This window comes from Cololabis saira, chromosome 4, assembly GCF_033807715.1.
Source record: "Cololabis saira isolate AMF1-May2022 chromosome 4, fColSai1.1, whole genome shotgun sequence".
NCBI classification, from domain to species: domain Eukaryota; kingdom Metazoa; phylum Chordata; class Actinopteri; order Beloniformes; family Belonidae; genus Cololabis; species Cololabis saira.
The window spans coordinates 7,070,471-7,083,145 of NC_084590.1; the positions used below are offsets into that span (position 1 = coordinate 7,070,471).

Here is a 12,675-nt window from a genome sequence, read left to right on the forward strand (position 1 = left end):
AGTGGCGGCTGTCATCTCTTCCTCTTGTGAGCTCCGTTTGTCCAGATTTAACGAGGTAAAGGCAGCCGCTGTGGTTTATACAGACCCCTCTAGGCTAACAGCCGTACTCTGTCATATATATATATTTATGGTGGTGTTGCAAAGCAAGACGCTTCTATTCGTGTTACTGCTGTCAGTTTCGGTTTCATTCGGACGGGTATTTTATTACTTTTAGAGTGCTCTAGCAGGAATTGTGGGATTGTTGAGGAAATCTGGAGTGTCAGAAGTCTGTTGGAGTGGTCCAAGACATGTATGGGAGCGTCGTCAGAACATACAGGTGCAGAGTAGGTGTAACAGAAGGGTTTCAGGTAGACGTGGGACTGCATTAGGGCCATTTCATGATGCTTGTAGCTTGTCAAAAACGTGGGTGTTATTTTAGATGCTGATCTTAACTTCCAGAAACGCATACTGTAGCTAATGTCTCCAGGACTGCCTTCTATCATCTCAGAAATATATCTAAAGTAAGATGCTTTCTGTCACAATCAGACTCTGAAAAACTGGTTCATGCCTTTATCTCCAGTAGATTAGATAATTGCAATGCACTTTTTACAGGACTGACAAAGCAAATGTTACATAAACTCCAGCTTATTCAAAATGCTGCAGGCAGAATTCTAACCAAAACCAAGAGGTATGAACTAGGGGTGTAACGGTATTTGTATTCGTCCCGTCCCGTCACGGTACGGGGGTCACGGTTCGGTTCACGCAGTCTTACGGCGAATACGTCTGACTGAGTTAAAAAAAAAAAAAAAAAAAAAAAAAATCAATCATCGTTTTTTTTCCCCTTATAAATATCAACAGACACGTTCCATTACAGACCTAAATGTGTGCTAGTCTGTGCATATCAATAAATATATGTGCAATTCATATATCATCATAAATTGTAGGCTATAATAATGATATAATGTTCTAATTCTTAATTTACAACTGTCCTGAACGCATCGGGGCCGTGAGACAAAGCGGGTTGGCTGTAAAGCCTGATTTATGGTTCTGCGTGAAATCGACGCAGAGCATACGCCGTAGGGTACGGCGCAGTCTACGGCGAGGTTATGCGGCGACGCGCAACCTTCGCCGTAGGCGCTGCGTTGGTGTAACGCGGTACCATAAATCAGCCTTAACAGTCACAGCAAATTTGCCGTGAAGGAGATTAGCGCTAAAGTTTAAAACCTACAAAGTTTTGAATGTTACCCCGTTTTCCACGTTACCTGGATTATTTTGGGTTATGGAAGAGTCAACTGTCATTGGTGAGTCAGTGTAACCTCCATAAATAATTTATTTATCAGAATGTTGTGGTATTTTTTGACCACCTGCTTATTTGAATGAGTTTGTGTTGTTGTCAACTAGACCGCCGAGTCTATTCTCTGTTATAGAGCTCAGAAATGTTATAGACCGCTGTGTCTATATCTATCTAAATAGATTGTGTAATTTAGACCAGTTATGTTTTTTTTTGTGTTTAAGCTTGTATCAAAGATGGAACTGAGTCTGTGTGTGTGTGTGTGTGTGTGTGTGTGTGTGTGTGTGTGTGTGTGTGTGTGTGTGTGTGTGTGTGTGTGTGTGTGTGTGTGTGTGTGTGTGTGTGTGTGTGTGTGTGTGTGTGTGTGTGTGTGTGTGTGTGTGTGTGTGTGTGTGTGTGTGTGTGTGTGTGTGTGTGTGTGTGTGTGTGTGTGTGTGTGTGTGCGCGCGCGTTCTTCTGAACAAGTTTGTGACTTTCCTCTGCTTTCTGCAGCATAGGCCTATAGGCTTAGCTCAATAAAAGTGAGAATAAATGTAGTTTGATGGGTAGGATGAGGTGTTGTTGAACGTTAAAATGACTATCATAAGAGCCCATAGAGAATGCTCCGCCCCCAGACGGCTCTGCCCATTATTTTATTTATTTTACACTTTAATAAGAGATGCTTTTTAGTTTTGTAGCCAATTGAACAAACTTTAACTTTCAAATGCTATGATCAAAATAAAGGAAGAAAAAACTCGTCTTATACATTTGGGACTTTTTGTATTTTTTTTCCCGTTGTACCGAACCCGTACCGAACCCGTACCGAACCGTGACCCCTGTACCGAGGTACGTACCGAACCGTGACTTGTGTGTACCGTGACACCCCTAGTATGAACACATCACTCCTGTTTTATCCTCTCTTCACTGGCTCCCTGTTAAACAAAGAGTAGATTTTAAAGTACTTCTTATTGTCTTTAAATCTATGAATGGCGTAGCTCCCTCCTACATGGTTGACATGCTCACTGAATACATACCGGACAGATCCCTTAGATCATCAAATAAGAGTCTCCTCATCATACCTAGAACACTAGATCTGCTCATGGTGCTTTCAGTCAGTACTACACTCTCTGGAATTCCTCTCTGCAGGAACTAAGGTCTGCTCCAACAGTGCCCTCTTTCAAAAGCAGACTAAAAATGTACCTTTTTGCACAGGCGTTTGACTAAACTCTACATGATTGGCTGAGTGATAGCAATTGTTTTAAAGCAGCACAATGTAACTTTTCCACCTTAATATCATATTTCCAGAGTCATTGTGATGGTACATCAACTTACAACAGGTTTAATGAACCTCTGTCATGGTCTGAGGGGTCTGTATCGCCTTCACTGGCACTATGTAACTTTGAGGTGCATGGTAGGAACCCTTCCACACTAAAAAACTACACATTTTTACAGCTTTGACTGCTTTACGGCATACGTCACTTCCCCCTCCTTCCCGATTCGTAGTCGAGACGAAAATGGGCGGGGCGTGGAGCGCAGAGCTCAGGAGAAGCTGGTAACCTGTTGCTGTGTTGTGGCTGCAGCAGCTCCACATAACAGACGTGGGAAAAAAAAGATTGCTAATGGTTTAACTTTTCACCGCTTTCCTGCTCGGAGGAAGAACCACGGAGACCAAGTATCTGAGATAACAGAGTAAAAGAGTCGTCGGCTCGCTTGGATCGCGGCTGCAACGACCAAACATAACCTTCCACACATGATCACAAACAAACACGCAGACCAGGGTCGGATCAGGTTTTATTCCCACTTCTCCAGCTAAACGCAGTTGCTGGCCAGCTCTCTGCGGTGCGATTAACCCCAATCTTCAGATAAAACTAGTTTGTTGAGGAAAAGATATTAACTCTATTTGTAGCTGCAGAGGAAAAAAATATTGCTCACGACTCAGAGTCTCTTCAGCATAATATAGCAGTCAAAAAAAAGAAAAGAGAAGTAAGAGTGATACAAAACATGTACTGTATGTTGTACTATTATACAAATTTATTGAAACACATTTACCAAAGAAGCTGCCAAACACTCCTAAACAAGGTAGCCTAAGACGTGGGTTGTGCAGAACTGCGGCAGTAAATCCTCATCGGAGCTCCACTCTTTGATAGGGATTTCATATGAACCCAAAACCTTAATAATCATTATTTTCTCCATAAATTGCTCCCTGGCTTCCTTGTTTAAGGTATCCCGCTAAATTCCAGTTCCTTTCCAGCAGTTTAACATCTTTTTTTTTTGCGTTCCGTCTGTTCACTTGGTGAAACAGAAAAGTAGTTTTGAAAGTCCGTCCCGTCTTCATTCACTATCAAAACAAATGCACGCAACTGGGACAGGATCTTTCCGGCAGTACGCGCTGGTGCTCATGGGAAACGTAGTGTTCTTTCTGGTAAAGCACTACCGCTTTTGTCCAAAGGAGCCGCCAAACTCAACAAAAGCTGAAAGTTACATTGTGCAGCTTTAATGGAATTATTGTTGTTATCGTTGTTTTTTATTTTTCTCTTGACATACTTTTGTCTGTTTCTGTTATTGTAACCCTGTAATTTTGTTTGTTTGGTTGTTTATGTATTTGAGTCGTGTGAAATGTGCTATATAAATAAATTTGCCTTTGCCTTTGTTGCCATAGTGACAGGTGGGTTGACACATGAGGTCAGACGGGAGTCTCCATGGAGTATGATGTCATGAGGATAAGCTCTGGACCCGCTTGGTTTCTTTGTGTAGTTAGTGTTGATGGGTTGCATAAAACCACATAAATGCCGGGGAGGTCTCTGTGGTGTGTTATTACTGCCGTATACCTCAGGAAGTGCAAGCAGCTTCATCATCTGCCACGATGATCACATCTAGCTTAGAGCAGCCCGTAAGATGCTGCTCGGAGCCCGCCTCCGTCAGCCATCTTTTATCAGCGGGGATCTCACAGACCAGGGGCACATCGTGGAAAAGCAGAACAGCACTAATCACTGCATAACTGACTTGGTCTACCTGCAGACTACTAGAATACTTTGCCAAGGCTTGTGGCTATGCCGACTGCCGCCTTCAACTGTTGATTGGTGTTTGTAATGACTTCTGGAAACCAGTCTAAACATCTGGACAAACCCCCCTATGATGTCATCAATAGGTTTTCAGACAAAAGCATTTGACAAGCCTAGGAAGCTGGCTGGACCATGCATCACCGTTGGAAAGTTTAGCTTGGTTGAGTTGGCTCATGCTAATTAATGTTTATTTACATGAATCCTGATCAAATTTGTCCCAACACCTTCATCCAAAACATTGTCTGAGAGCAGTCGGGTCTTACCTGCAATCCTGACTGATCTCTTGTGTTTCTTCATCTTCCTGCAGGACACCGTCTTTTATCGGAGGACTCCAACATGGGGGTGAAGACGTTCACCCACTGCTCGACGTCTCACAGCCAGGAGATGCTGGAGAAGCTCAACGCTCTGCGGAACGGGGGTCACCTATGTGATGTCACCATCCGGGTCCAAGACAAGCTCTTCCTCGCTCACAAAGTGGTGCTGGCGTGCTGCAGCGAGTTCTTCCGCTCCAAGCTGGTGGGCCGGCCGGGGGAGGAGGACAAGTTTGTGCTGGACCTCCATCACGTGACCGTGAGTGGTTTCGCTCCTCTGCTGGAGTACGCCTACACCTCCACTCTGTCCATCAGCACGGAGAACATCATCGACGTCCTGGCAGCTGCCAGCTACATGCAGATGTTTGCAGTGGCCAGCACATGTTCGGAGTTCATGAAGTCCAGCATTTTGTGGAGCTCGACAAACAACGGCGGCAGCAACAACAACAACATAACGACGGACAAACCGCACGAGTCGGCCGCAGAGAGTGCCTCGTCCCACTGTGCCCTGACGCCGCTGGACGGCAGCGTGTCGCCCGTGTCGTCCGACTGCAGCGTGGTGGAAAGAAATGTTCCAATCTGCCGTGAATCCAGGCGAAAACGGAAAAGCTTCGTCACCATGGCGTCGCCCGAGAGTCCGCTCAAATGCTCCGCACAGATGGTCACCACCTCCCCTCAGATCCCCAACCCTTCGCCATCGTTCTCTGACAGCGCCACCCAGCCTGTAGAGTCCTCCCTCGCCTTCCCGTGGACCTTTCCATTTGGCATTGACCGCCGCTTCCACTCGGACAAATCAAAGCTCCAAGAGAGCCCTCGTTGCTTAGAGCAGAGCACCCCATCGACGTCGGAGGTGGCGGCCGCTCGTCGACTGAGCGAATTCCTGGCATGCGAGAGCACCAAGGTGGTTTCGTCGCCGGCAGTGGAGGAGGAGGACGTGAGGGTGAAAGTGGAGCGTCTAAGTGATGAGGAGGTCCAGGAGGCGTCATCACAGCCAGTCAGTGCTTCTCAAAGCTCCCTGAGCGACCAGCAGACGGTTCCAGGGAGCGAGCAGGTCCAGGAGGATCTCCTCATCAGTCCTCAGTCCTCATCTATAGGTGAGCCTCTTCTGCTGACTCATGTTTCGTTAAACATCCGTGACCATTTCACCTCCAGCTTGTTGGTCCAGGCTGGTGTCCTCAGGAGGACAATGGTGTCCACATTTTCAGGACGGCTTTCCGTCCATTTGAAAAGGGCTTTGGTCCAGAGAAGACGCAGCAGTTCTGGGTCATATTCATAAGGGTTTCCTTGTTTTGGAGGTCCGGCCTTCATCTGTAAATGTTACATCCAACCCAGGGATGGGCGGTATGGACTTAAAAATGTATCACGATAATTTCTGGCATTTATCCCGATAACGATAAAAAAAATGCCAATTCAACTCCATCTTTTTAACTATAAATCTATCACCACATTCAGTCTTTGGAGCCCCCAAATCACTGCTCTAAAAGAATATTAAATGCTACTAAACTACACCAATTAAATTGAATGAATAAAAACCAATTAAATGAGTCCACCTGTACTGCAAAACTGGAATGACTCGGATCCGCCATGTTTGTTACACAAAAACCTACCTTTCTTTCTTTCTTTCTTTCTTTCTTTCTTTCTTTCTTTCTTTCTTTCTTTCTTTCTTTCTTTCTTTCTTTCTTTCTTTCTTTCTTTCTTTCTTTCTTTCTTTCTTTCTTTCTTTCTTTCTTTCTTTCTTTCTTTCTTTCTTTCTTTCTTTCTTTCTTTCTTTCTTTCTTTCAGGCTCATTTCCTTCCTTCCTTCCTTCCTTCCTTCCAGGCTCATTTCCTTCCTTCCTTCCTTCCTTCCTTCCTTCCTTCCTTCCTTCCTTCCTTCCTTCCTTCCTTCCTTCCTTCCTTCCTTCCTTCCTTCCTTCCTTCCTTCCTTCCTTCCTTCCTTCCTTCCTTCACGTACGTTGTGCGTCGATTTAACGCAGAACCATAAAGAACCATAAATCCGGCTTTACACAAAAACGTCATCAACAGGAATTTGTTTTTACCGCGAGATGACAAATTCTTACTGTGGGGAATTTTTTTGACGGTATATCGTGAACGGTAAAATATCGCCCATTCCTAATCCAACCATGTCCTTGGATATTCCTGGAAGTGTTCCCTAGGGCTGTGTACCGAACCTTGATTCTTTATGACACCGTGCCAAATCCGTCGGTCTGCCTGGTCCTTCGGTTCCTATTTTCGGTGCCTGAGAAGCGCAGAGTGCTGCCTTTGATTGGCTGTAATGTTACCAATGCGTTAGTTGTGCTTACGCCCACAGACCGTTCAGGTGTGAGTTGTGTTATCGTCAAGGCCGTTAAACATGCCGCCCATTGATGCCACTAGAGCACAGTGTTCCACTCATCTTCCTCCCCCCCCGACGTTACAGGGCCTCTCGCCTCTCTCAGAATCTCTACTCTCAGTACCGCTTCATCTAGGACAGACAACAGGTGCTGCTGGCGCGACGCCAGGTGGGCGTTTCCAAACAAGGAGAGCTTGCAGCACTATTGCTGATATTTTTACATTTTTGACAGACATGTCAAAGGCAGGCAGAAATGTCATGCATTTTGAACGTCTGCCCCACTAACATTTTCGTCTAGTCTCGTCTCGTCAACGAAAACTCAAACACGTCTCGCCATGTTTTAGTCATCAAAGAGCCATGTTAAGCTCGTCACCGTCTCGTTATCGTCATGAAAAAAAGGTGCTTCACCGAAATAATTTAGTTAATCGCCATCGTTGACAAAAACAACACTGTTTCAAGCTGCTGAGTTTGAAGCTTTGCAATGTCACTGAACAACACTGATGGCACTTGTTTGTTGGAGTTCTCCTTCAATCAAAATGAATTATTTTTAATCTTTCCCAGGCACACAGACTCCTTCGAACTCTTAGGTTCTGGAGAAATCTTCTCAGATAAGAGAAAGTCTTTGGCGCAACTCCGTTGTGAAATAGTTGTTGTTTATTACATTATGTTTTCTGGGAGTGCTAAGCTTCTGTACATGTGAGAGATGCTTTCTACGAAGAGCCCTTCAAGCTGACTCGTGCTGCTCACTCGTGCCGGCTAACTCGTGCCGCTCACTCGTGCCAGACTCCCTTCTTCAGTCGTCTGCTGCCCGTTCGCTAACGTGTTCCAGATGTCTTGCTGCTATCTAACACGGCGAACATGTGATCTGCTTTCTGGGCTCTCGCATGGCTAAGATGGAGGTCAACGAGACGTGTTTTTCTGGGGTTTTGTCTCCAGTCTAAGCAGGAGACGCTCCGACCCAGTGTAAACAGCGTTTTTGTAGAGTGGAAGAAACCTGCCGTGGGCTGCGCTCAGAGCTGCACCCACCTGCATGGCTCTCAGCGGAAACTGGCCGTCCAGCCGCTCAGGCCCTGTGTGAAAGCACCGTCTGCCTCCCAGTCGACACAAAGGAGATGGGAAGGTTTCCTACATGTTGCTAAACTGCCGAGTAGCTAATGGCGCTTTTCCACTAGAACCTACTCAGCCCGACTCGACTTCCCTCGGTTTGGTTATTTTCCACCAGGGGTCTAACATGCCGAGTAGATACTTTTCTGTAACTATTCTGCCGAGGTTCTAAGCTGCTGAGTTGGCTGTATCTGACATCATCACACTACAGACCACCGATTGGTCGGGGGATTGGAGTCAGACGTCTGAGTCAGGAGGAGGAAATCAGAGAAAGAGACTCTGACGGCTGATTGTTGTTCATTTTATTCCACCAGCAATGGCAGCAAAAGTCTGTTTGGTGATCCAACTCTGAGGTGCAGATGTTCATAAACCTGGTGCTGAGGAGAGAATTAAAAAGGGATCTAGATGGGCGATAAGGAACGACCAGATCTACCAGGAGTTCTGTCTCTTCATAGCTGCTCACGGCTCCAGCTGACTTTTCAGCAGCGCCGAGACAAACAAACAAAAAAAAAGCCTCGCCGCTTGAAGCTTCTTTCACTCTCATTTTTTAACTTGATATCGAACACAAGTCACAGACCCAGCAGCACATTTATCATCTCCTCCAGGTTCTACATCTTTAGTGTTGTCTTCTTTGTTTAGATCATACATTCAAATACTTCACAGCAGCTTCACTCCAACCTCCTACTTCTGCTCCAGGTGCTGAATTGTTATGGAAAAGAAACCAGGCCAAGTTGAGTCGAGCTGAGTAGGTACTAGTGGAAAAGCGTCATAAGAGCATTGTTGTCTTCAGAGCGCGCCCACCCCGACGTGCTGCAGGAGTCCTCCCTCACACGTGACTAAATCTCATGCCTTTTTCTACCCAGGGTCCATGGACGAGGGGGTGTCGGAGGGCTTGCCGTCAATGCAGAGCACCTCCAGCGCTGGAGGACATGCTGAAGATGATGAGAGGTATAACCGCTTGGGGGGAACGATTTGTCAGAACCTGCAGTGAGCGCGTCACCAGCAGTAAATACCACATGAATACGTGACAGGATGTCTGGAGAACGGCAAGAATGTTATTTTGTCAGAGCCTCGAGCATCGAACTCCTTTCTTCTGAGAAAGATGCTGACGTCAGACATTCAACGGCTGCTGCGCGCCGCCATCGTCAGCTGCCACTGATGGGTCAGGTGTCAAATAGGGCTTTAAACTGGACGTTAGAGACGGTGCTTGGAGCTGCTGACATCCCATGATCGCTGTCCAACATGGTGTGAGACAGACATGATCTGGGGCTCGCCAGGAGGCAGATACCACCTCAGATACACCTCCAAAGTGACTTACATCTGAGAGAACAAACATCTGGGGAGCAATTAGGGTTAAGGGCCTTTGCCTTGCCTTGCCCATCTTAGCATTCCGGGGCTTGAACCTGGCACCTCCAGACCCAAGCCTACATCTGTAGCCACTAGACTACCACTTTCTGTAGAAGTTCTGGTCCGGTCCTCTCTCCAACGGTTCTTCAGGTCATGGAGCATGTCCACACAGCTCTCTGAAAGTCCAGGTCTGGACGTTGACCAGGTCGTTCCAGAACCTGGATTCTGCTGCGGCGCCTGGGATCGTTTTCATGACCTGGTCTTCCTGTCAGACAGATGTCCTCACGTGTCTTTAGAAGACTCCCCAGAGCTTGTGCTTCGTGGATTTCTGCTGTTCATTCTGGCACTTTTTACCACTCGTGATGAGGAGTTGCCATGACAACAGAAAGTAGTTTCCAGTGGGAACCTCAGCTAGAACCTGAAATGGAGACATATTGACGAGGAGAGGCCCTGGATGGAGAAAGAGAAAAGAGGGGTGCACCTTTTCATCACCAGTGACATTCCTGGGAATGGAACGGATGAAATAAGGAACCGTTTACTGAGACGTGGCCGATGGACCCTGTTCCACACGACGTGGGTGGACTGAAGGCTCGAAGCAGAGCAGCAGAAGAGGACAGGACCTCGGCAGAGCCGTGGTCTCTGGACGGCTCACTGTGAAGGAGCACCTCTGCATCCCAGATGTTCAACCGCTGCAGGTTTCAGTCCATGCATCCGGCAGAGCTCACCTGAGTTACCCCTCAGTACGTGATGTCATTCCTGCTGCGGTTGCCAGGCAACAAGCACACCACTGTAGTGGATCCATGATGTCCTCAGCCCAACTTCTTCCTTCAGTTTTGGTACCGGTTTTAATATTTACGTTTAGATTTCTTTTCTGACCTAAATGGAAATGACAACAACATCAGTGAGCCTTGGGGTGTGAATCCAGTATGATCGGTCCACGGTAACAACCCCCCCAAAGACATCCCTCTCATTTTCCTCACGGTCCATGTCATCAAAAATCTCCGATAAGAAGAGCCCAGTCAACCGGGTTGTTGCCGCGGGATACACAGAGCTGTGCTGGCCTCAGCTCCCCCCCTTTGAACGCTGTCGTCAGACGTTGCCCCGGCGACTGGCTGATTTAAGCCTCTGAACTTAGTTTACACCTGGCCAGGATGCCAGTTCACTCGTGAACCCCTCTGTCACAGCTTCTGCCCCCTTCTACCTCCCAGGGTGCTGCACACACCAAACTTTATACCGCATCGTGACTCAGTGTGTCCCAACTGATGGTTGTTATTAGTTAAATAATGACGGTTTTCCATGTGAGCCTGTGTTGGTCAGATATTACGGCCCACTGCAACCAGGGGATTTTAATAAATGTTAGGGTTAAAGAGGGCTTGTTTATGAGTTGGCCGTACAGAAGTGAGTCTCAGACTTCCTCTCTGTCTTTGTGTTTCAGGCTGGAGGGTATTCAGTACCCCTACCACCTCTACATAAGCCCGTCAGCCCGACCCGGCACCAACGGCCCCGACCGGCCATTTCAGTGTCCAACCTGCGGCGTTCGATTCACACGCATTCAAAACCTCAAACAGCACATGCTCATACACTCTGGTAGGTGAGACAGAACTGCGTGCTACAGTACACAGCGGCACTCCCATGTTAGCTGGCTGCAGGTCTTCCTCTCACACCGGGTGGTTGGCTCGGTTTGGCTGGAGCCGCTGGAGCCGGTTCAGCTACGTAGCTTTAGCATTGGTGCAGCACAGTGCTAACGTTCCTCTCTGCAAAGTCACAGCAACCGCATCAGTCCCGAGATCCACAGCGCACAGAATGTGTTCAGAGGTCCATATGGGCTGAGCACGGAGACGCAGAGCTGATGGCAGCTCGCAACAGCCCGAAGTCCTGGCCCCCGGCCAAAGACCGGCCCCTGGGCCAAAGACCGGCCCCCGGACCAAAGACCGGCCCCCGGACCAAAGACCGGCCTCTGGCCAAAGACCGGCCTCTGGCCAAAGACCGGCCACTGGCCAAAGACCGGCCCCCGGACCAAAGACCGGCCCCCGGACCAAAGACCGGCCTCTGGCCAAAGACCGGCCTCTGGCCAAAGACCGGCCACTGGCCAAAGACCGGCCCCTGAGCCAAAGACCGGCCCCCGGACCAAAGACCGGCCCCTGAGCCAAAGACCAGCCTCTGGCCAAAGACCGGCCCCTGAGCCAAAGACCGGCCTCTGGCCAAAGACCAGCCTCTGGCCAAAGACCAGCCTCTGGCCAAAGACCGGCCCCTGAGCCAAAGACCAGCCTCTGGCCAAAGACCGGCCCCTGAGCCAAAGACCGGCCCCTGAGCCAAAGATCAGCCCCCGGACCAAAGACCGGCCCCTGAGCCAAAGACCAGCCTCTGGCCAAAGACCGGCCCCTGAGCCAAAGACCGGCCTCTGGCCAAAGACCAGCCTCTGGCCAAAGACCAGCCTCTGGCCAAAGACCGGCCCCTGAGCCAAAGACCAGCCTCTGGCCAAAGACCGGCCCCTGAGCCAAAGACCGGCCCCTGAGCCAAAGATCAGCCTCTGGCCAAAGACCGGCCCCCGGACCAAAGACCGGCCCCTGAGCCAAAGACCAGCCTCTGGCCAAAGACCGGCCCCCGGGCCAAAGACCGGCCCCCGGACCAAAGACCGGCCCCCGACCAAAGACCGGCCTCTGGCCAAAGACCGGCCTCTGGCCAAAGACCGGCCCCTGAGCCAAAGACCGGCCACTGGCCAAAGACCGGCCCCTGAGCCAAAGACCGGCCACTGGCCAAAGACCGGCCCCTGAGCCAAAGACCGGCCACTGGCCAAGGACCGGCCCCCGGGCCAAAGACCGGCCCCCGGGCCAAAGACCGGCCCCCGGCCAAAGACCGGCCTCTGACCAAAGACCGGCCCCCGGGCCAAAGACCGGCCCCCGGGCCAAAGACCGGCTACTGGCCAAAGGCCGGCCACTGGCCAAAGACCGGCCTCTGGCCAAAGACCGGCCTCTGGCCAAAGACCGGCCTCTGGCCAAAGACCGGCCCCTGAGCCAAAGACCGGCCTCTGGCCAAAGACCAGCCTCTGGCCAAAGACCAGCCTCTGGCCAAAGACCGGCCCCTGAGCCAAAGACCAGCCTCTGGCCAAAGACCGGCCCCTGAGCCAAAGACCGGCCCCTGAGCCAAAGATCAGCCTCTGGCCAAAGACCGGCCCCCGGACCAAAGACCGGCCCCTGAGCCAAAGACCAGCCTCTGGCCAAAGACCGGCCCCCGGCCAAAGACCGGCCCCCGGGCCAAAGACCGGCCCCCG

General features: G+C 49.5%; 1 protein-coding gene across 1 annotated transcript in view; it reads left to right on the plus strand.

Moving 5' to 3' along the window:
- Positions 1–12,675, plus strand: part of zbtb44 (zinc finger and BTB domain containing 44) — a 45,121-nt gene that overhangs the window by 17,295 nt on the left and 15,151 nt on the right. The window contains exons 2-4 of the mRNA XM_061718711.1: positions 4,619–5,716; positions 8,921–9,005; positions 10,840–10,991. Of these exons, the coding sequence (XP_061574695.1) occupies positions 4,648–5,716; positions 8,921–9,005; positions 10,840–10,991 (1,306 nt within the window). The 5' untranslated portion in view covers positions 4,619–4,647. The remainder of the gene's footprint in view (positions 1–4,618; positions 5,717–8,920; positions 9,006–10,839; positions 10,992–12,675) is intronic.